The 24,732-nt window shown below is 32.1% G+C and overlaps 3 protein-coding genes across 5 annotated transcripts; 1 reads left to right on the forward strand and 2 right to left on the reverse strand.

Annotated features, from left to right (window-relative positions):
- Window positions 1-299: 299 nt before the first annotated feature.
- Window positions 300-6,505, forward strand: LOC107933115 (PH, RCC1 and FYVE domains-containing protein 1). Its single transcript, XM_016865266.2, has 9 exons — window positions 300-811; window positions 1,537-1,623; window positions 2,228-2,317; window positions 2,466-2,552; window positions 2,645-2,743; window positions 3,016-5,058; window positions 5,174-5,320; window positions 5,423-5,751; window positions 6,010-6,505. Exons 1-9 carry the CDS (start codon window positions 764-766, stop codon window positions 6,185-6,187), a joined length of 3,108 nt encoding a protein of 1,035 aa, XP_016720755.2. The 5' UTR covers window positions 300-763; the 3' UTR covers window positions 6,188-6,505.
- A 253-nt stretch (window positions 6,506-6,758) lies between these two features.
- On the reverse strand, window positions 6,759-8,708 carry LOC107933117 (60S ribosomal protein L14-1). Its single transcript, XM_016865267.2, has 5 exons — window positions 8,550-8,708; window positions 8,343-8,444; window positions 7,324-7,453; window positions 7,122-7,234; window positions 6,759-7,004 (listed from the first exon to the last, which is right to left on the reverse strand). Exons 1-5 carry the CDS (start codon window positions 8,550-8,552, stop codon window positions 6,942-6,944), a joined length of 411 nt encoding a protein of 136 aa, XP_016720756.2. The 5' UTR covers window positions 8,553-8,708; the 3' UTR covers window positions 6,759-6,941.
- Window positions 8,709-9,641: 933 nt separating this feature from the next.
- On the reverse strand, window positions 9,642-18,811 carry LOC107933118 (uncharacterized). Of its 3 annotated transcripts, XM_016865268.2 has the most exons (25): window positions 18,597-18,811; window positions 18,284-18,482; window positions 14,769-14,989; window positions 14,581-14,686; window positions 14,395-14,496; window positions 14,189-14,245; window positions 14,020-14,098; window positions 13,754-13,901; window positions 13,476-13,599; window positions 13,148-13,316; window positions 12,866-12,894; window positions 12,549-12,721; window positions 12,343-12,445; window positions 12,143-12,238; window positions 12,001-12,053; window positions 11,781-11,904; window positions 11,489-11,551; window positions 11,304-11,363; window positions 11,054-11,215; window positions 10,870-10,943; window positions 10,694-10,787; window positions 10,392-10,528; window positions 10,224-10,304; window positions 10,030-10,135; window positions 9,642-9,943 (listed from the first exon to the last, which is right to left on the reverse strand). In XM_016865268.2, exons 2-25 carry the CDS (start codon window positions 18,455-18,457, stop codon window positions 9,857-9,859), a joined length of 2,622 nt encoding a protein of 873 aa, XP_016720757.2. In that variant the 5' UTR covers window positions 18,458-18,482; window positions 18,597-18,811; the 3' UTR covers window positions 9,642-9,856.
- Window positions 18,812-24,732: the final 5,921 nt, after the last annotated feature.

Raw genomic sequence — 24,732 nt, forward strand, 5'->3', positions numbered from 1 at the left:
TTGCCCCTCCTCACAAAAATGTTAAATATGCATTTTAGTCCTTTAGAAATTTATGAAATTAGAAATTAATATAATAGTAAAATTATATTGTGACTCTCCCAAAAATTTTATGGTTCATATTTAGCCCACTAAAGATAATTTTCTAGTTTCGTTCCTAATTGATATAAGATGGATAGTTTGAAAATGTATATAAAATATTTTAAAATTTAGGGACTAAATTAAAATAAAGATCATAATTTAAGGATGTTTGATATAATTAACTCGTATTTATATAAAAGTAGAATTTTATGTTTGGCCAAGTGGAAAATAAAAGGAAAGAGAAAGAAAATTTGGAGGAGGTTAAGTTAGTTAGAAGAAGAAAACTTGGGAGCAAGAAAAGTAGAGCGAAAATGTCTCCTTTCTCTCCCTTTCACCACTTACTCTCCTCTCATTTCGCCACTTCTCCCTCACTCTGTTTTTTTTCTCATTCTCTCCAATCCATTTCCACACCAAATCATCAATCAATCAACAACCAAATCCTAATTCAAATAAATATGCCATTGGGGTCATGTATTTTGAGTTTGGAAATTAGGGTTCTTATTATCATTGATGATCATCTAAGACTAGTGGTGAGTTTTTTTTTGGATGAAGGTGTAGTAAACTTGGGGATTTTGATTGTTTGATGAACGGCCACATGCATCTATGAAGACAAGGTCAAGGGAGCCGCCATTTCACTACCTGATGATTGAGTGCCTTCGTCTTTCCCGGTTTCCTTTTAAATGGAATGGCAGATCTTGTTCATTATGGCAATTCTGAACGCGACATTGAGCAAGTAATTTCCCTTTTTTTTTAAAGCATTCGTATTTGACATTCATATTCAAGTGATATTTGAATAAAATCTTCTATGGATTCTCCGATTATGAAAAAAATTAGAAAGGAAATAAATATATTATCTCCTTGTATACTAATGCCATTATTTGATGATAGTGGAGAGGAATTAGTATAAAATTAATTTAGAATTTTTTTGAATTTTTTTGTATGATTTGTATTTGTATAATTTGAATGTTTTATTTCATATGTTAAATGACTAATTTTAATATTATCTAAGAATAATGATCTCAATAAATACTATATATATTGGATTAATATGAAAATTTATGTGTATGATGAGTACAAATTATATGGATTTGATAATATAACCATGCTCAAAGTATATATAGTTTACAATTGATTAAACATCTCTATAATACCAATCAATAATATTTTTTAGAGGTTTAAAGGTTGAAAATAGTTTAAACATTCTTCATTTACTTGCAATTTGAATTTATATGAATAGACGATAAAATATAATAATTTGATTAGCGAATATAAAAGGTACAAAAAAATGATCAAAACTATCTAAAGCTAAATTAATTTATATTGATATAATTAAATCCTTTCTCATATGTGTGTTTGTTTATATTTAGATGAAAGTAAGAGGATTCTATAATAATCCAAAAGATTTTGATCTATTTGTATGTGTTGTTTATTTTTGATTTCTTACCCTTTGTTTTGAAGGCAATTATTACTTTGAAAAAGGGCACTCAACTACTCAAATATAGCCGTAAAGGAAAACCTAAGTTTCGAGCATTTAGACTTTCCCCGGTGAGTTACTTTCTCTTCAATCTCATTATATATCAATGTACTTTTGGCTGTGGAATAAATGCATTATCGTTCTATGTTACTCGAACTTGGATGTAAGTGTTAGATACTAGTTCGTTCTGGCACTAGTATGTTCTATGTTTTTCTACAAATTTGGAGGATTTTTAGAAGGTTATATTCCCATATTCATGTTCAGATAGGCATAGGACACGAGTAAAAAATGAAGAGTCGGAGTAACATACTTACAAGGTGTTTGTAGTTCTATAATATGGATTTTTGTTGTAGTACAATCATCTGGGCTTAGCATTTTGGACTTGTGATGATGTGTGAATCAAGGTCATAACTTATCTTAGTGGATGGCTGACATTTTAAGTTTGATGACCAACTATAGATAAGTTCTTCACATAATTTGTTTGAATAAGTTCGAGTAACATAGATAAGCAAGAGGGGCATTTATGTAGCTCTAAGTCATACAAATACATATACATATATGCATGTGCATATGGGTGTGTGTTATCTTAGAAAGCAGGTATTAATAGAAAAGCATATACAGTTCTCTCAGTAATCTTAAGTGCATATATGATTTCAGTTTTAGCTGTATTAACAGGATGAAACGACATTAAGATGGTTATCACATGGAGAAGAGAAGAATCTAAAATTAAGCTCTGTCACTCGTATCCTTCCTGGACAGAGAACTGTAAGTTTAATTTCGGCTTTTCATTTTTCCCAGTTAATGGTGAATGTTGTAGTTTAAATAGCCTTATTTTTCTATGTCATATCACTAAGATTTCAATGCAAAGAAAAGAAAAAAAAGGGTTAAAACCACAGTTTGCTAAATTCTACAGGCTGTTTTTAGAAGATTTTTGCGCCCGGAAAAGGAGTACTTGTCATTTTCACTTCTATATAATAACGGTGATAGATCTCTTGACTTGGTTAGTACCAGTTATCAGGTAATCTGCTATTTATTTTATATTAGTTGAATGGTAAATTTGAATACAGTGATTGCTGTTGTCTACCTCAATAGATCTGCAAGGACAAAGCTGAGGCTGAAGTGTGGTTAGCAGGTCTTAAGGCATTGATTGGACAAAATCGAAATAGGCGAGCCAAAAGTGATTTAAGTGATGTGAGTTCTGCTTTCCACATACATATGCATATAACAGAACTGTAATTCATCGATTAGGAGAGAGCTTTGCCTTGATTTAAAGTGGAACAATCTGTCTGACATATTTCTAGGAAAGAATAACTAAAAATTGCATTTGATACGGTCTTTTGGACGATGTATACAGGTCGAGTTGCCATTATAGTTATAAGAGTTTAGTGAATGTATGCCTATATTTGTTGCGTGCTCATTAGATTTGTATCTTTATTGACTGACTTCAATATCATTTGTGACAGCTACAAAACAGTTTCTTTCAAAATGGTCGCCCATTTGGTGTAGCTCTAGATTTCAGCCCTAGTATTGCCAGCAGTAGTGCGTCTATAGATCTTGGGGGCTCAGATGCGGGGTCAGAACGTGCAAGTATGCAGGTGAGATCTAGCGGTGCAGATGGTTTCCGACTTAGTGTTTCAAGCACTCCTAGCTGTTCAAGTGTTGGATCTGGGGGTCCAGATGACATAGAATCATTAGGTGATGTTTACGTATGGGGAGACGTTTGGGCTGACGGATCAGATGGGACTGTAAGCGCAGTTTCACCAAAAATCGATGTGCTAAGTCCTAAGCCCTTGGAATCAAATGTAGTCCTTGATGTTCATCAGATAGCTTGTGGTGTAAGACATATTGCTCTCGTAACAAAGCAGGGTGAAGTTTTCACCTGGGGTGAGGAATCAGGTGGCAGACTTGGCCATGGAATTGAAAAAGACTTTAGCCGCCCCCGATTAGTTGAGTTCTTGGCAGTAACTAATGTGGAATTTGTTGCATCCGGAGAATATCATACATGTGTTGTATCTACAGCTGGTGATTTATTCACTTGGGGTGATGGTACTCATAATGCTAGACTCCTTGGCCATGGCACCGATGTTAGCCATTGGATCCCAAAGAGAGTTTCTGGGGCATTAGAAGGACTGCAAGTCTTATCCATTGCATGCGGCACTTGGCATTCAGCTCTGGCAACTTCTAATGGCAAGCTATTTACATTCGGTGATGGAACATTTGGTGTTTTGGGCCATGGAGATAGGGAAAGTGCTGCATATCCAAAAGAAGTTCAACTGTTGAATGGCCTAAAGACTATTAAAGTTGCATGTGGGGTATGGCATACAGCAGCCATTGTCGAGGTTTCAGGCCAGTCCGGTGCTAACATTTCATCGAGAAAGTTGTTCACCTGGGGTGATGGCGATAAACACCGGCTGGGTCATGGAAATAAAGAAACTTATCTACTTCCAACCTGCGTCTCTTCACTAATCGACTACAACTTCCACCAGCTAGCCTGCGGACATACTATTACAGTTGCACTTACTTCATCAGGTCATGTTTTTACCATGGGGGGTACTGCATATGGTCAACTAGGCAACCCAGGTTCCGATGGAAAATTACCATGCCTGGTACAAGAAAAACTGGTAGGTGAATTCGTGGAAGAAATTTCTTGCGGAGCATATCACGTTGCTGTACTGACATCAAGAAGTGAAGTATTCACTTGGGGAAGAGGTGCCAATGGAAGACTAGGACATGGTGACATAGAAGATAGAAGAACTCCAACACTGATTGAATCATTGAAGGATAGACATGTCAAAAATATATCATGTGGTTCAAACTTCACTTCCTGTATATGCATCCATAAATGGGTATCGGGTGCTGACCAGTCAGTTTGCTCTGGCTGCCGGCAGGCATTTGGTTTCACTAGAAAGAGGCACAATTGTTACAATTGCGGACTGGTGCATTGCCATGCCTGCAGTTCCAAGAAAGCATTGAAAGCAGCATTGGCTCCAACTCCTGGAAAACCTCATCGCGTTTGCGATGCTTGCTACATAAAACTGAAATCTGCTGAAGTTGGAAATGCGTCAAATTTGAATAGAAAATCTGCTGGTCCACGTCCCTCAATTGATGGCAGGGAAAGATTAGATAGAGGAGAGATAAGGTCTTCCAGGCTTTTACTCTCTCCCAACACAGAACTGGTCAAATACCTTGAGATAATGACAGGTAAACCCGGGACTCGATTCGATGCTGCTTCTCAAATGCGAGGTTCCCAAGTCCCATCGACGTTACAGCTTAGAGATGTCGGACTTCCAAGTACATTTGTTGCTTTTCAAAATGCTTTTAAACCGGCTACTCCTCCAGCAACACCACCAACTCAGTCCCCTATTAACTCAAGATCTAGTTCACCGTACTCAAGGCGACCAAGTCCTCCACGCTCCAGTACAAATACATTTTCAAAGAACGTTATCGAAAGCCTGAGGAAGTCAAATGAACTTCTGAACCAAGAAGTGTCAAAATTGCAAAATCAAGTACCAGTGATATACCTATTTGCTGTTCTGTTATGATCAATACACACTGCTTGTGTTATCCATGCAGCTTGCCATCAAAAGTAATTTTTTTTCTCTACTTTTTGAGTGATAACAGGTAAAAAGTTTGAAGCAGAAATGTGATACGCAAGACATGGAGATTCTGAAACTACGGAAAAATGCTCAAGAATCTGCTTCACATGCTGTAAAGGAATCATCCAAGTTTAAAGAGGCCAAGGAAGTTGTGAAATCCATCACAGATCAGGTACATTAGGTTTTAACTCAACATTTCAGTTTGCCTTTAGACATAAATCGGCACCATCTACAACAATACCTACTGATAGTACAATTCGATATTGTTATACAGTTGAAGGAAATAATAGAGAAGTTGCCTTCTGATGTTTCTGAAAGTGAAACCCTTAAAGCTATGAATACACAAGCTGAAGCATTCTTAAAAACTCATGGAACAACTGAAGCTTCAATGGAGTCTTCAAATGATCAGAGGATGGAGTATAGTGTGGACACCACAGCTGTACCATCTACCTATAGCTCAGAAAACGAATCAAGATCATCCGAGGCTTCAGCGGTTAGAGGTGGTGCAGAAAAAGAAATTACCGAGCAATTCGAACCTGGAGTCTACATCACTTATGTTAATCATCGAAATGGAGGGAAGATCTTCAGACGAGTTAGATTCAGGTACTTTTAGACAGGTTCAGGGCAAGTTATAGATTTTTGTTTTTGCTTACAATCTTACTGCAGGTAAACATGGTTGGATATGTAGAACTAGTTCTGAAATAGCTCCACATCTTTGTCTCACTCGATTTCGCATATACATGCATCGCACAGACACGAACATACACATGAGAATTGTACCATGGACACCTATTGATTTGCATGATGAGGTCTTAATCTCACTGCCTCATATCGACTCCAACATTCTTTTTCTTTTCACAGCAAACGAAGGTTTGATGAGACACAAGCTGAAGAATGGTGGAGCAAAAATAAAGATAGGGTGCTTAAAAGGTACAGTCCACATGCAACTAAACCGGCTTCTTCAACGGCATTATCACTTACTCAACCACCACCACAACCAGTTGTTGATGAAACCACTGAAGCAGCACCTCCTCCTTAAACTTAGTTTCATAAAACTTGGTAATGTAGAATAGAAAAAATATAAAGTGGCTATCTTGATTCGCGATTGCAGCAATATTACGGATCAACAATTAGCGGATGTATTCGGTTTTAGAAAAAAAAGATTTAGCTAATGGATAAATTAGGATACAAGGAATTTCCATCACTTTAAGGGAAGAAAAGAAGGTACACGTAACTGTTTGTTACTCATTCTTTGTTTCTTATTCTTTTTGTTTTGATCATGTATTAATCATTTAAACCAAATGCTTGGTTGTATTGGACACTGTTTTATTACTTTATAAATGCATGCTTTTATATACACAAATACATATATATAGGAAAATAAAATGAATGAATGGTTAATATTTATTATCAGCAAAACTTATATATACACACATAAACTAAGGTAAGATAATTAACTCGATATCTAGCTTGAGTAGCTCGAGTTTGTCTAAACAATACATGAAAACTTTTTATTTTGAAGCTTATAAGCTTAAACAGCTTACGTGTCTTATTTTTCATTATGCTATAAAGGGAATATAAAGAAATACCAGAAGTTTTGATAAGAAAAATTGCAGCAAACAAAGCAATATCCTGCTATTAAACTCACTATAAAATATGTAACATAGCAAACAAAGATCTCTCAACTGATCTTTAATCTTTTTAATCATTTGTAAATAAAATAAAAAATTACATAAAAGAAAAACCTGCAGAATGTTTGATGACAAAAACTAACAAAAATCCATGATTCAATATCAAATTGAAGATGCATTCTCCTTTTTCAGCTTAGTAAGTTCTTGCTTGATGACTCCAGACCTCTGCAAAACCGTATTACAGCTCGTCAAGCTTCGATTGAAGTTTTGAGTAAGTGTTTTCAAGAAAAGAACTCTGGTATAAAACGGGTAGACACAATAGGAGGTGTATCAGAAACTGACCTTGATCTTAGCCAACATAAGCTTGAACCTGTCGAAGTCGTTGAGAGATGCTCTTCTCTTCTGGACAATCAACTTTCTACCCCACGAGCTACTTTCCCATTTGTTCTTAACATCTGCAAGTTAACATAAGAGTGATAAGAAAGAAAACATATCTTCAAGAAATGACATTGCAAATGCTGGTGAAAGCTGTCGTCATCCTTACCAGCCTTCTCCATAGCTTCGATCAATGTCTTCTTCTTAGGAACACGGGGAATGTCAATTGTGATATCTGTCAATGTAAGCCTCTTGAAGTTCATTTGGCCTCTTACCATATCCGGGGCATCAACAAGTGCCTGCCATATAAAAGATACAGTCACTTCTTACACGCACATCTCCAAATAACACCTATAGAACTTCAACTAGACTCATTGGCAGATAAAACTCCACATTTATCCTTTCTCTAAGCTAACATTGCTAATCATGTAAAATGGCATGCATATATGTACCATTATTAACCAGGTCAACGAATGCAGTAACAATCATTCACACCTAATCCATATAAAGTTAGACCAATGTTTTTCTCCGAATGTTTCAGTTTTCTTCTAGAGGCATCCTTGTCCGACACAAACACCTCAAATCCGAGATGGGTAACACAGTCCTGACCCTCCAAATATACGGGAAAAATTATCATGCAATCTTAAAACATACTTATATCCACCATTCTCTCCTAAGTCCAAGAACTTAGGGTTAGCACAGGTCTTAAAATACCTAAGGTTGTTTGAACCGGATCAGACTGACCAAGGCAGCGGTCAGGAGTGGTACATTGAACCAATTGACCCGGGAACTGCTACGAAGAGGTTGAACCAGATTTTTAATGTTTTTATGATTTTTTAATGATTTATTCAATCAAGCCGGACAGACAGGTCGCTTGACTAATTCGACCACCGGTCAGGTTCTAAAAACCTTGAAAATAGCACATGGCACAAGGCAGATTCATTTCTGCATCAACCGCCCATGAATAAAAATATAAACATTGAGAATCCATTTTTATCCAAACTCTAGAGCAACAAAAACCACAAATTAAAATCAATCTAAGGAACAAAATCCATTAAAAACCCTAAAACTCATGATGTAAACATTGAAATTCCCCCTTAAAACACCCATTATATATTGACTACAAAAAGATAAAAAAGCAAAATGCCATATTCTATATAAAATCTGGGGAAAAGAAAAGAAACATACCCTGTTCTGGTCGACGACATCAACGATGACGACCAACTTGCCGTAGTCTTTGCTGTAGTTAACGAGAGCCACTCTCCCGATCTCGACGTATCTCTTAAACGGCTGCAACAATCAAAGAAAAAAAAATTAAAAATGCAGGTAAACGACTAAGAAACATGGAAAAAAATAGTAACTTTAGTAGATATTGAAAAAAAAAAAAGAACTCACCATTTTTGGTGTTTGTGTGTGTGAGATAGTGTTGGATATGGAAGAGAGTGGCGGAGAGGGAATTAAAATAGAGGAGTTAGGGTTTATATATTATAGGGTGGTTTAATAGAGGATTCTTAAACGTTGGTCAACTAGGTTTTTTGGGATAAAGCGATATTTAGTCCTTGAACTTGGTTATTTTTCTTAATTTAGTCCTTAAATTTTTCACATTAATTCTGAAATTTGGTAATTTTTCTTGATTCACTCTCTAAACTTGAATTCTTTTTAAACAAACAAACTCTAAACTTGAATTCTATTAAGATATAATGATGTGAAGCTTTAAAATTTTTTAATTTTTTATAAAAATTATAGATTTTAGATTTTATACTTAAACAAATTAAAAATTAATTTTAATCGTTAACCTCATTAATATTTCATCAAAATTTGCTTACCATTACTCAATAATAAATTTCTTTTTGTTTTGGATCATAATAAAGGCGATTGATTAATGGAAAATTTTCAATTCGGGCCCTCTCAAAAGTAATACTTCAATTTACGTCATTTTCGGCTTTTGATTAAATGGAAAATTAGCTTTTGTGGCCATTTAAAAAAATTAATAATTCAATTTAAGATTTTTCAATATTTTTTTTAGCTTTGGCCCCTCTAAAATTTTATAATTTTATCTCGACCCTCTTGATACAACATTCCTGAATTCACTCTTGAATGTCAACTATTCAACTAGGATTTTTATATCGAAAATATAAAAATACTTTTTTAATTACTTTGACTAAATCTCAAAATTTACTCAAGTATAAGGACTGATATCAAAATTTGACCAAAACTAAATGACAAGGTGAATGCAAAGCAATGGCATTGCCATTGGGCTAGAGTCCAAAGGAATAGTGTATTTTGTAACTTCTTAGTGTCATCATGTTCATGTCATTTTTTTAAATTTAGGTCTGGACATCAATAGTTCAGTCATATTCATGTCATGTAATGGTATCCAGACATTTTGAACAGAGTGCGGTATTATGTTAACACTCAAAATCTCGAGACATATACATGCATGCATGCATTCATGTCATGCATAAGTTATGAACAAGGCAACAATTCTTAAAAAGAAACAGATCTCCATACATAAAATCCAACCAGTATAGATATACCAGATACAAACATTTCATTATTAACATACATTATTTGCTTTTTTCTTTTTCGCAACGAAACGAAAACCATAACTAAACAAAAGCAGGGGACTAGGTAAACACTGGTACCAGTTTGATCCAGCTGGTTGAATCATTATATGGTGATCATATATTCAAACACTTTGTTCAATCATCCATGAAGGAATATGCAGAAGGGAAACCTTTGTATGGATCTCCAAGTGTACCGAAATTACCGGCTCGAGAAAATACAACCTGCAATCATATACACCAAGGGATTAATATCTTAGCTTTAACATCTTAGATTCACATTGCATTAACAGATATGTATGGAGTTTTACCTGGTAATCTATAAGGGTTCCTGTCTTAAAACCAGCAGCACAGTAATCGAAATAGTATTCCCATGTCCGCATGAACTTCTCGTCGAACCCCAAAGCCAGAACTTTGCTGAGGAGGAAAACAAGAATATGATAGTTTTCATTGAACCCCAAAGACGATTTCCGTGCGAATCGAAATAGGCACAATGTGCAAGTACCTTGTGTTTTTCAGGAAAAGTTTTCTCCACCATCTCAGTGTGTGGTAATAACTCATTCCTATGTTTTCCACATGCTCCACACTGCACTCACAATACTCTTTGATCAATTTGTGTTGTAGAACAAAGGACAAAGCATGATTGATTTGTCTAAACAACAATTGATGCTACCTGAATCTTGTTGCAGCAGCCATGGCTGATAAATTCCTATCCAAAGAAAGCAGGGTTCCACCAGGGAATATATATTCCTTAAGAAAACCAGCTGTTTGCTGGATTTCTTTGGAAAGCTCCTCTGGGATAGATATGAACTGAAAAAAAAATACAAAACAAAAGACCACTCTTGGACATTAATGAATTGTTTTGGCCTAATATTGTAGAAAAATAAGCAATGAAGAACAGATAATTGGAGTTTTGAAGTTACTATAAAAGCTAATACAAAGGCAACAGTACTATTTTCACCATTTTAACATTACCTGAAGAACGAAAAGTCCATCTTCTTTCAGTAATTGATCACAGCATCTGTAAAATTCCTCAATATATTCTTCACCAACATGTTCTACCATCTCTCTAAAGAATATAATTGCAAAATGTTAAAACTAGATGACATCTAGTTACTAATTATAGTTAACTGAGGGAATTTATAACTTACACAGATATGATTCTGTCAAATTGGTGTTCCTTAGGTAACTGGCGATAGTCACAGAGAAGTATTTTGATGTTATCCTGATGATAAGAACTTGTTAACTATGGGAAAAGAAGGTGCAGATTATTTTTTCACTAAGTCTAAAAGAACAAGAAGTTTGCAGACAGAAGCCATTTTCAGACATGGATACCTCGAGTCCAGCTTCCTTCACTTTTTCTTGAGCATATTTCAGTTGCTGTTCTGATAGAGTGATGCCAGTATATTTGCATCCTGTTCTTTTCACAGTTTCAATAGCTAAGCTTCCCCAACCGCACCCAATGTCTAGAACTTCATGCCATTTCTCTATCCTTGTCTATATGTATCAGAAAACAACACAATCAAATAAATGATCATAGCAAAGGAAAATGAAGAATGCGGATTAGACCATCATGGATTCTCACTTTCTCAATTAGAGAACTGATTTTTCTTCGCTGTGCAACGTCCAAATGTTCTTCTCCTGTCTGTAAAGCAACTTAATAGTAGTGTCACAAATCTCGAAAAGGATAAAATCCCAACATGACATGGAAAACAAGTCCTTCGTTCATACACTTTAAAAGAAAAAAATCATAGAAGTTGGGATACTGACCCTAAAGACTCCAGAAGAGTATTGCATCATTTTGCCCAAGTATAGAGAGAAAAGTTCATTACTCTGCAAACACAATTAGCAGGGAATTAGTTAGCTTTGATTTGATAAATCCTATAGCAAATAGTCTTCTACGTTGGTAGTACTAGGTAACACCAAATTACAAAGACAACTAGTTCCTTAACAAAGAGTTATCCGGATAGAGTTTGCAACTGTGCAATAAAAATAACATGTTGGAGGTTGAATAATCAATATGTCGTTCTAATACGTTGAAATTGGAGTCATGATCACTTACCAGATCATAATGACGAGAAATGTTCCTACGAGCTTGTGTAATAGTATTTTGTCTTAAGAGATGCTTCACAAAATACTTGGCAGATGATATACTAGCTGTTAACAGAGCAGGCGACCACCAAGTCCTGCAACCAAATAGATGTCCATGCTTAATAAACCGATTTTATTTATGGACTCTACCAGTATTGCAATCTAGATTCTTCTTCAAGCTTATAGTGAACCTTCTTTTAGTCGACCCTGAGGCAGCTGAGTTCTCTTTATTGGCAACAAGAATCTGCAAAGTTATCAATGAAGATTATGTTAAATTATAACTAACCTAATTTATTGTATGTATAGGAACAGATCTTGATAACCTTTTCTTACCCGGAAAAGATTAAGAAGGCCTTCATTTTCATCAAGAAAAGAAAAATCTCCATGGATATATGCGTCTGCAAGGCCTATATCAGCTTCTTTCATGATCTGGGGGGAAAGCACATATAATTCTCATAAGCAAACGTGACAATAGAGTTTAATATTAACAACTACACCAATTGAATTAAGATTAAGTAATGTGTGGTGTGTACCCTCCAGTAAAACTGAGGATTATGCACTTTCAGAACTGTTTTAAGAGGACACTTTTCCATGTTTCCTTTGAAAGTGAAAATTCTGCCTCCTTCCTCTAAAAAACTGATGATAGCCACATGGTCAATTGTGTCAAATTCAAGTAGAAAAACATGCAGTGAACTAACAAAATGCTTAAAACATTGAGTGATAATATTTAAGAACTCACATTACGCAGCCCATAGATATATATTGTTGAAAGAATTTGGTAACAAAGAGGCGTGCCGTTGTTTCCATGAAAGAGGGTGACATATTCTTTGGTAAAGAGGGTGACATATTCTTTGGACTGGGCGGAACAGAAGAATGCTTTCCCAAGATACCATGTGCAGCATCCATACCAGCCTGGGAAAAAAAGAGCACCTTAGAAAAATGCCTTGCGGATTCTTGTACTTTCATTGCAACCTAAACTAAAGGAATTTATCTTGCCGAAATAAAATTGAATCATTGGTAAGAGTTAAAAACAAGCAGAAATTACTAGGTAGGTACCTTTAGTTCATCCTGATTGAAGTCATAGCCTGAAATAATTGTAAACAGATACTCAGATGAGAGGCAGGTGACATGATGCTTTATTATCTTATAATGACAGCTAACGAAGGTTTTAGAACACAAGGAATATGAAATCTCAGCACAATGACAGTAGCAATAATACTTCACTAATCTATAGCTAGTAGAAGAGTACTAAAAGAGCTAGTTTCATCCCTTGATAATTTACTTTTCCCCAAAATTTTGGTCCAAAATGTCAACTAATTTCATGAGGAAAAATCTCACCACAGAACCAGATTCCTCTCTTTCCCTGAATCTGACCAAGCTCAAGTGAAGCTTTTGATGCAGCAACAGAGGGAATTGCATGGCCGGTTGACCACTTAAGTAAGGTATTCTTCGGGGTATGGTCTGGATTGACAGTCACAAAAAATGGCTCACTTGTTTTCCCAATATTCTGAAAAAAGAATAAGAACCAGTCAGCATTACTCAAGTTATAACTTGATAAACAACCAAGTATTTTAGTCATTCTGATGAAATAAATGGCATCTGGCAAGAATCTTCTATGCTTCCCTAGATGTTAGGCAATATTAGCGAACTTAATTTTTTGACATACCTGTAGTGCATTGAGCCAGTATGTTAAGAATGCATTATTTTTGCTACTATTGAGAAAATTCAATGCACTCCAAGCTGATTTGTTTTGTGGCATTAAAGTACTGTCCTGGTGAAGGAAAATATCACTGCCACCACAAACAATTGATTAGATTTCATGAATTTTAGTAGCTCACTTTCAATAAACTAAAGAACATGTAAAATAGATTAGATTATACATGCATATTAATTTTGAGACGTTCGAAGGCATATAGATCAACGAGGGAGTACAAATTTTAGTACCTGGTAGCATATTGGAAAGCACCCAGTACTCTTGTTTCTTCAAATGTTGCTTGGTTTCCTAATAATTTTAGGGCAGTGGGAGCATCAACAGCCATTATGCATCCATTGTAAGTTTCTTGGAAACCATCTCCACAGACCATGGCGGTACCTGTCCATCCATTTATACACAACTATCTTTTGAGGTCTGTAAAATCTCTGATATGAAAAACGTCACATTTTTCCTGGTAAATATTGAACGATGGACTGTTTTCAAGGCAAACACTTACCATTATCAACGGGCAAAACAGATTGTACTTCACAACGGAGTTTAAATTGACAACCTTTAGTCTCCAGCACTTCCCTAACCTAATTTCATCGAATTTGGATTATACTTTTAATTAGCTTACATCAATAGAACCTTAAGTGGAGAGTTTAGGAAACTAGAAAAATGCTCACCCTTTTAACAAAATGTGAGTGCCCTTTGATAGTCAACCACTGTGGCTGCCCAAATAGCTGAAGATGGAAAAGGAAAACAAAAAGATCAACAAACGAAACCGACACATTGGGTTTTATATAGGAAGAGTCTAATGCAAATTAAGCCTACAATATGGTAGCCATATCTAAAGACTAAGTAGTATGCATTTAGGAAAATAATCAAACACCTGGTACAAATGATGAGTACGGCAAAATGAAAGGATGGAAAAAGCTGAAAAGCTCGTAACATCTTCCTTGGAGCTTGACCACATTGAACCACATATAGGAGCCTACTCAAATTTCAATATTTTCCATTGATTAATTCCCATAATTAATATAAAAAAAAACCCTCAATAATGAGATAAAATACTCACCAGATAAGTGTTTTGAAAATTTTCAGAGTAGCCCTTTGAGTTTATAAACTGTCCCAAGGTCTCAGTACGATCAATGTCTGGGTTGTTCTCAAGTGATCCAAGGTAACTGCAACACACAAAGTCCAAAATTTTTCATTTGATAAAAACATGTACTAATGTAAGATAACTCGGAAGAGGCAATAGCTAACCTTTCGACATCATTGCCGAATTTGATGATCTCTCTGAGGCTTTGCCAATTGAAAGGGTTCAACAGTTTCTTCTTTTGAGCAAAGTAATTGGAAAATCCATATTGGCTGCACCATTCATAGCCATTGTTGCCTTTGTCATGGCTTATAGAGAATGAAACATCGGATGTTTCTACATCAACACCAAGGCTGTCGAACATATCCAATAGTGTTGCATATCTTGCCTGTCGTGTTTTATTTCATACAACTAATAAATTTCATGCATTGTTTCGTATGCTACAAACATATATACAATAGCTTCATCAAAAACATTAAAAAAAAGTGTTTGAATTCATAACAATAGAATCCATGCATTTGTTTCCATGAACATGAACTTAACAAGTGTTATTTGAATTGAATCGGACCTGTTAATCGCTCTAGATATAGAAGTGAACCGACCTTGAATAAATTGTTCAAAACTAATAAAAATCGAAATTTTTAAAAAATGTTGAATTTTTTATAAATTTTAAATATATTCTTTAATTTTTATGAAATTTTAATTATTTATTTAATTACTAAATTTTTTATTTTCTATTTTTAATTAAATTTAAAAAACATATTTTAAATTTTAAATAATTATAATTATTATAATAATGAGACGGCTCACATTTGTCCGTACACATACGGATGTGAGCTCCCTCCCAAATAATTAATATTTTATATAATACAAAGAGATAAGCTATTCATTTATATATATATATATAATTTAAAATGCGTAATGGAGCTGGTAAAAACGACAGGTTAATATATTTTTTTCATTATTAAAATTAATTTTTTAAAAAAATTAAAAAAAAGTCTCTACTGGCAAACTATAAATTGTATAAATATAATTTAAAAATATTAATAATTAATACTGGTTACATTCATAATAATATAAATATTTATACTATATATTAAATCTGTGAACCAAACATAAACTTAGTTGAATAATGATTAAAATATAAAAATACAGGAGTTTAAACTTTAAACATTATAAATTTTAAAATCTTTATTAGAGGCTTAGTCAAGGGGGTTGGCAAGGCCCCAACCCCTAAAATGAAAATTTTTCTATTTAAGTTTTTTAAATTTTTTTAAAAATTTTAAATTAATAAAGATAAAATTATACTTTTGTCCTCCTTAAAAATGATAAAATTTTGATTTTATCCTTTAAAATTTATAAAGATATATGCTATTCAAATAGTAAAATTGTATTTTTACTATCGCAAAAATTTAAAATTTTATTTTGACCCCCTAAAAAAAATTTATACCTTCGCCCCTAATCTCTCAATTAAAATTTTATTTGTTTTTATATCAACTTTATATAAATATATTTGTTATATAATTCAAATTTTCATCTATATCATGCGTGTACTATATATAATAAACATAGAATAATTAATAATTTTATCAAGATTTTCAGAAGTCGAATCAATAGTTGAATCAGTCTGACCATCTATTTCCGAATTTAACTAATTCGTTCTATTTAATTAAATAAATTATTTATATCTATCCCTAATTCAACTGTTTGCAAATCAACCTATCTGACTATATTTTTTAGATCGATACTACGTTGGGTTTAATTCTATTTGAAACCCAATGGTCCACACTTATTACCAACCTCTGAAAGTACACCATACTTGGGGCCAAGTGTACAAATACAATTTAATAATAATTTTTATTTATAAAAAATAATTAAAAACAATATATATTTTTTATTTCACTATCTATCAATCACTATCCACAATAAAGGAAAAAAATGCCCTACTGTCCATAATGGAGGAAGCAAAATAAAGAAAGTCAAGAAATTCCAGGACTAACCAAAAACAATGATCAGCCGCCACAAAAGAAGCACTATATAAAGAAATTTGATACATTTTTGAAAAAAATTTGGACTTTAAGTTTTGTTTGACAAAAAAAATGTTGAAAGTACGAAATTTAATCAAAATTCATTATGAATATCGATAGTGTCTTTGTACCTAAATTAGTAATTGGTTTAATTTATCCGATTTGATTAAATAAATTATTAAAATAAAAAAATTCTGATTTTAATTATTTAACTTCTTTTTTATCCGACCAAAAAAAAAACTGTTCCAATAACTTTGACAACAATACAGTGGGGAAGCATTTGTCATTTTAGGTGATTTCAACATCCACTTGAATGATAGAACCAATCCAAAGGTACTTCAATGCCATCTTAGTACCCCCAATAAAAATAATTCTAATTTTATTTTACATAATAATGTAAATTAAAAATAAATTTCGACTCGGATTGGGTTGGCTTTATAAAATGTTGACTAAAATTATATTTATTTATTTTAATTTGATCAGGTTTAAAATAAAAATTGTTTAAATTAAATCGGATTGGATCGATCGATTAAGGAATTAATCGAAAAAATGATGTTGAACCGATTAAATTGTAAATCGGTTGAATCAATTGAACCAAATTTTTTAAATTTTTAATATTTTTAATCGGACCAACGAGACCGATTTGATGATATGAGTCATTGAGAAAATGACTCAATCAAATTTGTTCTTAGTATTTGTAGTTTGTCAATGCAACCCGCTGTTAGTGCATGTAATTGCATTATTTTTCTAAAGTATAAAAAAAATGTGGACGGCCAAGCGAAGACAAAATATTTGTTGAAATTAATTTTTTTAAATGTATGATTTTCTATTTATTTAAAAAACTATTTAAAATGAGTAATAAAAAATTTAATTAAATTTAATTAATTAAAAATTTGATACAAAGATAAATATTAGATATTTTAAAATTTTAAAAACACATAAACTATTTATTTACTTATAAATAAAAGCTTTTGGGTTTTGAAAAAAATTGGTTAGTGCGGTAGTATTTTAATTTGGTAAAGTTGGTGTAAGGCAAAGCTTGCATAATAAACGTGACTGATGTGACTCAAACGCAGGTCATACTTAAAGCGGTGGATACTCTTAACCATCAAATCATCGAATGAAGTTTAAAGTTTAAACTAAAATTAATTTTCAAAAAATCAATTAAATAATTAATTCTCAATTTAATTGATTAAATTACGGGATTAATAATAAATAAATAAAATACATGCAAAATTAATTTTTTTTATCATGAGCAGTATATTTAAAAGTAATTAATTCTCAATCACATGATTAAAACATGAAATGAGCAATTATTACGTTATATCTTGTCAAATCCTTTTTTGTGAAGAAAAATGTTTGATACTATTAAGAATTTAAGGTTAGTACAAATAAAATTACTTAGCGTGTTATAAGATTATTTTTGTCGAAATCCTTTCAAATATTGAATAGAAAGTAAACTCGGATAAATTATTTGTATTTTAAAAAAAGAATACTATTTTTATAATGTAATATGAAGAGAAAAATGGTTTGTATAGTTTTAATATTTAAATAAATTTTAGATATTATAATTAAAAAGGAAATACTTGATTTTATTGTATGCTTATTTAATAATAATAATAATAATAAATAAATAACAAAGAAAAATGCCTTACTGGATTGAGAAACAAGAAGCCAAGGTCTAAATCAACGGCGTCGAAGTTAACAGTCTTTGCATGGCCGCCTAATTGTTCTTCTTTCTCGTAAACCACCACGTCCACGCCGGCTTTGACCAGTACGTAGGCCGAAAGCAACCCTTTTATCCCACCTCCGATCACGGCCACTTCCATCACTGCCGCCGGTACACTGCTTTACCTGTATTTACGCCCAAAAAACACCCGACCCAAACTATCATTTTTCGTCAAAAAGTGAAAAATTGAAATGCAGCTGTCATGTTTGAGGAAAAACTACAAAGAACTTGAAACCTACGTTTAAATGGCTACGAGATCGTAAAAGAAAAATCCAAACGCCAAGAAAAACGGCCAATGGATCCCTTATTGCTTTCCCCAAGGTCATATATATATGAAAAAAAAGCAGCAGGACTTGTTAAAATATATTATCATTGACTAAAAAATAATTCATGCACATAAAAATTGGCATTAAAAATATTATCTCAATTTATTGGAGGATGGTTGATTCAGTGAGTATTGTTTTTTCTGCTGTAAATAGTCTAGTATTTGTTATAATCCCATAAGTTGGTATCAATCACTCTCCCTTCCTACTAAATATTAAAAACATAAGGTAATTTCCGATTTAATTACATCTAAAAGCACGTGTTTTAAATCAGATTCGATAAAAGCATAATTTTTTTAAAAAAATTTAATTATTTTATTTTGAATGATTTAGGTGAGAGAATCATAAAAAAGTGAGCAAAGATTAATTTTAACAAGTTTTATGAAATGGACATCTAACTTACACTGATTTTGTATTTTGGTAATATCTTGAGCTATAGCACTCCGATTTGGTCGATAATGTACGGTTACAAAGGGAATTAGAAGATTTAAATTAGACTTATTTCACAACTCGATGCCAAAGAAACATACCCAAAATTGGCCTAGAAGTTCAGTATGAAAATATGCTAAAAACCTTGAAAAACTCCTTTAATTTATTAAGGGTATTTTTGTCTTTTTGTGTGAATTTTACTTTATAAATACATAGTTTTACCCTATATATATTTCCTTTTTCTTGTTTTCTCTCAATTTTTTTAATACCCAATTTGAAGGAAAATGAGAGGAAATAAAATATAATAATTTTTTAAATGTCATTTTCATCCTTATTTATTTTAATATTTTTTTCTTTGAAATTTCTCTTACTAATATGCTGAAATTATTCTATTTTTTAATATTTTATTACTTTGTTGTAAATGGTTTTATTATTTTTTAAAATATTTTTTATGAATTATTACAACTCTTTAAAAATATTTAAACTCTTATTAAATTTCTACATTTTTTATAATTATTAAATTTTTTTTATTTTTAAAAATATATAATCAAACTAATAATTTTATCAAATTAATTTATACTTTTTTTGGTTAACACTTTTAATTATGATTTTATGAACAACATTAATTTTCTATAATCTATAATTTAATTTAATTATTATATCTCTTTTAAGTAAGGTTATAATTGAAAAAAATATCGAAGCAAATCATTTTTATTTTCCCCCTCTTAGCCAAACAAAAAATATTAAAATTATTAAGCATAAGTTATAAATGCAATTCATGTTACGTGGATATGTAGTTTAGTTTAAATAAATTATGTTAATTTGTTTGTTGGCTTTCAATAAATTCATAGGCATTCGTTATAAGGTTATTTATCAATATAAATAATAATAATAATAATGACATTTGTTGATAAGGATGCGTGCAGAATAGGATCACAAGTTTGACAAGTCGCGAATTTGACCTAGGGCTCTAGACGAATGAAGGAAACTTGCAGCTTGATTAAACCTGAAACGCAACAATTCGAGTTACATCTAATTAAAGAAAGCAACAAATAAAACAAAATAACGAAGAAATTAAGAACAAGGGAATTGAATTAAACTAGGACTCTTAAGAGAGAGTCTAATTCGACTATAGAGACACTTGTTGTAACATCCCAAACCCGGCCTAAATGTTACGGTCGAATTTTGAAGGCTACATGGACCATCAAAATGGCCAAATAAAAATAGTTCTTTGAACATCATCATTTTTGTCAAGGCTTACAAAACTCGTCATCTTTGTTAAAACATCAAATTTTAGGGTTGTCTTTGTAATTATAGTTCATTTACTTAGTAGTGACATTTTCGGCGAAAAAACGCAATCAAATTGCAAAACAGTTTATATTTTCAAAATCGATTTCTTTACTACGCAGCGGAAAATCATAATTTTTACTTAGGCCCAAAATTTTGCAATTACCGGTTATTAAGTCAATTCAAAGCAAAAAAAAAAAAAACATGCAAGCAATTAAGCCCAAAATATTAACCCAAGGCACAGTCCCAATAAAAAAACATTTACAATTCCAACCAAAAATTAATTTTAAATTCAAAATTTTAAATAAGTCCAGTGTCTGATATGAGAATTCCAAAGGCCCAAACCCAGTCCTTAGCTCATGGATTACCTGTAAAGTTTAAACTAAGGGGGTGAGCTTCAAGAGCTCAGTGTGAGCCTAAACAAGGCAACTAAAGAATATTCACAATTTCAACTAGTAAGACAATCAATAATCATGTAGCAATTTTACAAAAAAATTATGGCATCAATTCAATCAATTTCTCAAAGTCATGTTCATGGTACACTTTATGCAACAATTGAAGTCCTACACATACCATTTGCTACACATTATGAGTTCCCTAGAACTCGTCATCCAAACACCAAACAATTGGAGCCGAAGCCCAGCGTGGTTGAATCTTAGAAACAAGATGAATCAACAACCTCTTCAAACGACTCTAATTTTCCCTCTAAGAAAGTGTTATTCGCAAGAAAAAACTTGAAGACGATTCTCATAATCTAAAATATTGTTAAAACTTCTTTTAAAAGAAAACTTAAGTGAAATTCTTGAAGAGAAAAACTTAAAAAGAATTTGTAGGGTGTGTCTCGTATTTTCAGTCAAACAGATAGCGATGTCACGACGAGAAGTTTCTCGACATTGCAATGACGGACAACGTCGTGATGACGTGAATGAGGACGTTGCGACGTTGCGACGTGTTCCCCCTATAAATCGAGTTTTTTCTCGCAATTAAACTTTGTTATCTTTTCTCAGTCTAACTCTGATTATTCTAGGGATGTTTTAGTGATATTTTCACACGAATTTCAGCCTATAAATAAGCTTTTTAGCAATCCTAGATAGTTAGAATAATAACAACAAAATTAAGAGAGAGTTTATGGGAATTTCGGGAAAACTTTGTAATTTTAGGTTCGAGTTTGTTTATTTCTCCATCTTGTAACTCCCTTTTGATTTTTGTCGTTGTTAATGAAATTTTCTTTACTCATGATTTTTTATCATCTTCAGAAAGATTTTTCCACATAAACATTTGTGTCCAATTTTATCGATTTTCGTTCATATTCGTTATATAATCGAATTCAACCTAGATTTGAGTTTTTTTTAACCCATAAGTATCAATATATCTAATAAAAAATAAATACAAGTAAAACAAATGATGACCCACAAACAGCTCAATGATATTCATATATAAACTATTTAAATCATATAAATATCCCAAAAAGGAGATAGGTCCACGATTCCATGGCCATTCGGCCAGAATTCTTTAAATTTAATTTTGGGGCGTAAAGTGAAACAAACTTTGGTGCAAATTGCAAAATTATGAGGGGGTCAGGTGGCAATAATATCAAATATTACATACAAATTGAAATAAAAAATTAAAGAAAACAAGTTGATTGTGGTGATTAATTAATGCCAGCATTCGATATTAAATGTAGTTAGGTGTTACTCCGACAAGTATTTTTATTATGCCACCACCGTCTTCAAAAATTATAAAATAGTTATTCAACTATTCAAAAGTTTTTATTTAAATTACTGGGTTGTTAAGTTTTTTTTTTTAAGTTTGATTTGCGATCTCCAAGAGACGATCTGATGATCAGTATAGTGGATCGATACCCGCCAATAAGTAGAAGAACATACTTATATCCAAGTTGATTTGACGGTCAATATAGGAGATTGAAAAAAAAAGCTATTTGGATTTTGGTTATCAAGTTTAAGGCATTCAAAGTTGTTACATGAAAAATGCTAAATTATTAAAGAGAAGAGAAATGAGAGCTTTCGATTAGTGCAAGCATTGTGAACATAAGGCCATACAGTAGTGACTTTCGAATAGTCAATGACCATTTTGTAACTTTTTGAAGTTGAGGACCAAAACATAAACTTACTAATAGTTTTGTGACATTGGGTATAATTTATCCTAAAAATTAAAAGGTTGCAATATGATTCAAGTTATTGTACTCTTTGTACTTTTATTTTCAAGAATTTAGTTTCTTTATGTTTCGAATTTAACACTGTTAAAATTATTCTATTAATTCGCTAATATAATATTTTAAGGTTTAAAAAAAATACTCACTTAATAGTAATGTAACAAAAAATGATATTGTAATGGACCTAAATTTGACAGAAAAATTTAATGGTGTTATCAATTCTTAAAAGTTTGTATCAATATTTTCCCTCACTATTTGCTTCCACTCACTTGATAGTCATGTAACAAAAAATGATATTGTAAACAACTAAATACTTCCGCTCTTGTTTCTACTAATACAATTTTCTGTCATATTAACATCATACCTTTTCTTTTCACCTTTCTTCCTCACCAGATCCACTTCACTTTCGTATAACTTTCGACTATACCTCAATCTTTCACACCCCAAACAAAATCAAACCATTTATCATATCTGCTTTTTGTTGGCTCTAGTGCTCTAAGTGTAGTATATTCGTTTTGTATACTTGTATTTTTCAAACAAATTGATTTAATAAAAATATTCATTAAGTACATTAATGCATTTTTTTTATTGTTCTCATTGTTTTTGCATGCAAAGCAAAATAGAAGCAAATATTGACTCGTTGGTTATCTAACATTTCACTAATACTAAGCAATATTACATGGTTGGATTGTAATATGAAAAGACAACTTGTCTTAGTAGAAGAACCTAAACATGTCCCTAGTTTAATCGAAAATGAACAAATCAATTTAAAGACTAATATGTTGTCTATTAAATCCAATTGGGGAAATGCTTTTGTTTTAAGCATCGGAGCATATGATTCCCAGAAAATAGAGACATAGATATGACTGACTAGATTAACAGTACATCAGACAATACTTAAGTAGAATAGATCTTAGATCCATTTATAGATTTATTCACTTGTGACATTCATAATGTGACATACATTAATCTTAAGTGGATAATGGATTATGTATGCATGACTCGTATACTTTGCTATAAGTAAAAACCTGAGTGCAAATAGATAAAAAAACTGAAAGCTAGTGTGTTGAATACACGACTTCTGTAGTATGTGGCATCGTTTACAACAGTGGAATTCGTAGCTCAATTAATGGATAAATGATATTCTCTCATTGCATTACATGATAGATGGAAAGTAAATGTGTCCACGAGTTGTTTGTCTTTGTGATAACTATTTAATAATAATTGACTTTTCATTAAGGATTATGTAATGATTATTATGAGATAAAATATGATCATATTAGGAGAACATATAGAAAGGGAAAATGATAATTTTATATAGCGCAATGGGGCAGGAAAGCAATTACCATAAACATTTCATATCCACCGTCTAAAAGAAAAAATTCACTCTGTCTCACCCTACATCCACTTTTCAAAAATAATTTTCCCTCATTTCCTCTCACTTTATTTATTTTGAAATTTTCATCTACTTTTTTATTTTATTTTAATATTTAAAATTTTCTAATATTTTTAAAACAATTTTTATCATTTTATATATAATCAAGGTCAAATTGACAAAAAAAAGTATAAAAACAGAGGAATAAATTTATTATTATACAAACTAAAAAGTGCCACTTAACAGTTGGGTGACAAAAAAAAACAATTTCAAAAACTGTAGTAATTAAATTGTAACTTTTTTTAGTTAAGTACCTAAAACAAAAAATTTCTCATAAATCACTGACTGATTGTAAAATTTACCCATAGATTATTGTATTAATTGAGTAGCTTTGTATCAAACCCAGCTTTTTTATTTAAATAACCCCAAAAAATTAATTAATTTTTAAAATGACCAATTTTTTTAATTAAACACCAAAATGACCTAAAATCTACAGTAAAAGTTGTTGGCGCTAAATGATTTGGCGCCACCAACATACCACATCAGCATCCATGAAAAAAAAATTTAATTTTTTGGTGGAGGCATGTAGAATGACGCAACATGTATAAATACTATAGAAATACTGTAAGTTCTAGAAATATGAGGGACTTCAAAATAGATTTGCCCTTTTTTGATGGAGCCAATTAATATGGCGCCACCAGCCTGACACCACCTGCCGCCTTCTTTCTTTTTTTTTTACTTTTTTACTTTTGTCCCTTTTTTGTGTTTTTATATTTATTTATTTTATT

Source organism: Gossypium hirsutum, chromosome A01 (genome assembly GCF_007990345.1).
Source record: "Gossypium hirsutum isolate 1008001.06 chromosome A01, Gossypium_hirsutum_v2.1, whole genome shotgun sequence".
NCBI lineage: Eukaryota > Viridiplantae > Streptophyta > Magnoliopsida > Malvales > Malvaceae > Gossypium > Gossypium hirsutum.

Excerpts from the sequence above, each read along its gene's own strand:
- LOC107933117 (XM_016865267.2), bottom strand. Across the intron at positions 7,235-7,323 it reads CGAAGCTATGGAGAAGGCTG|ATGTTAAGAACAAATGGGAA; the intron begins GTAAGGATGACG and ends GTTAACTTGCAG. Across the intron at positions 7,005-7,121 it reads TTATGTTGGCTAAGATCAAG|AGGTCTGGAGTCATCAAGCA; the intron begins GTCAGTTTCTGA and ends ACGGTTTTGCAG.
- LOC107933115 (XM_016865266.2), top strand. The coding sequence starts at position 764 with ATGGCAGATCTTGTTCATTATGGCAATTCTGAACGCGACATTGAGCAA. Across the intron at positions 2,553-2,644 it reads GTGATAGATCTCTTGACTTG|ATCTGCAAGGACAAAGCTGA; the intron begins GTTAGTACCAGT and ends CTACCTCAATAG. Across the intron at positions 5,752-6,009 it reads TTCAGACGAGTTAGATTCAG|CAAACGAAGGTTTGATGAGA; the intron begins GTACTTTTAGAC and ends TTCTTTTCACAG.
- LOC107933118 (XM_016865268.2), bottom strand. The coding sequence starts at position 18,457 with ATGGAAGTGGCCGTGATCGGAGGTGGGATAAAAGGGTTGCTTTCGGCC. Across the intron at positions 14,099-14,188 it reads ACTCACATTTTGTTAAAAGG|GTTAGGGAAGTGCTGGAGAC; the intron begins GTGAGCATTTTT and ends CGATGAAATTAG. Across the intron at positions 10,944-11,053 it reads TGAAGGAAGCTGGACTCGAG|GATAACATCAAAATACTTCT; the intron begins GTATCCATGTCT and ends TCTTATCATCAG.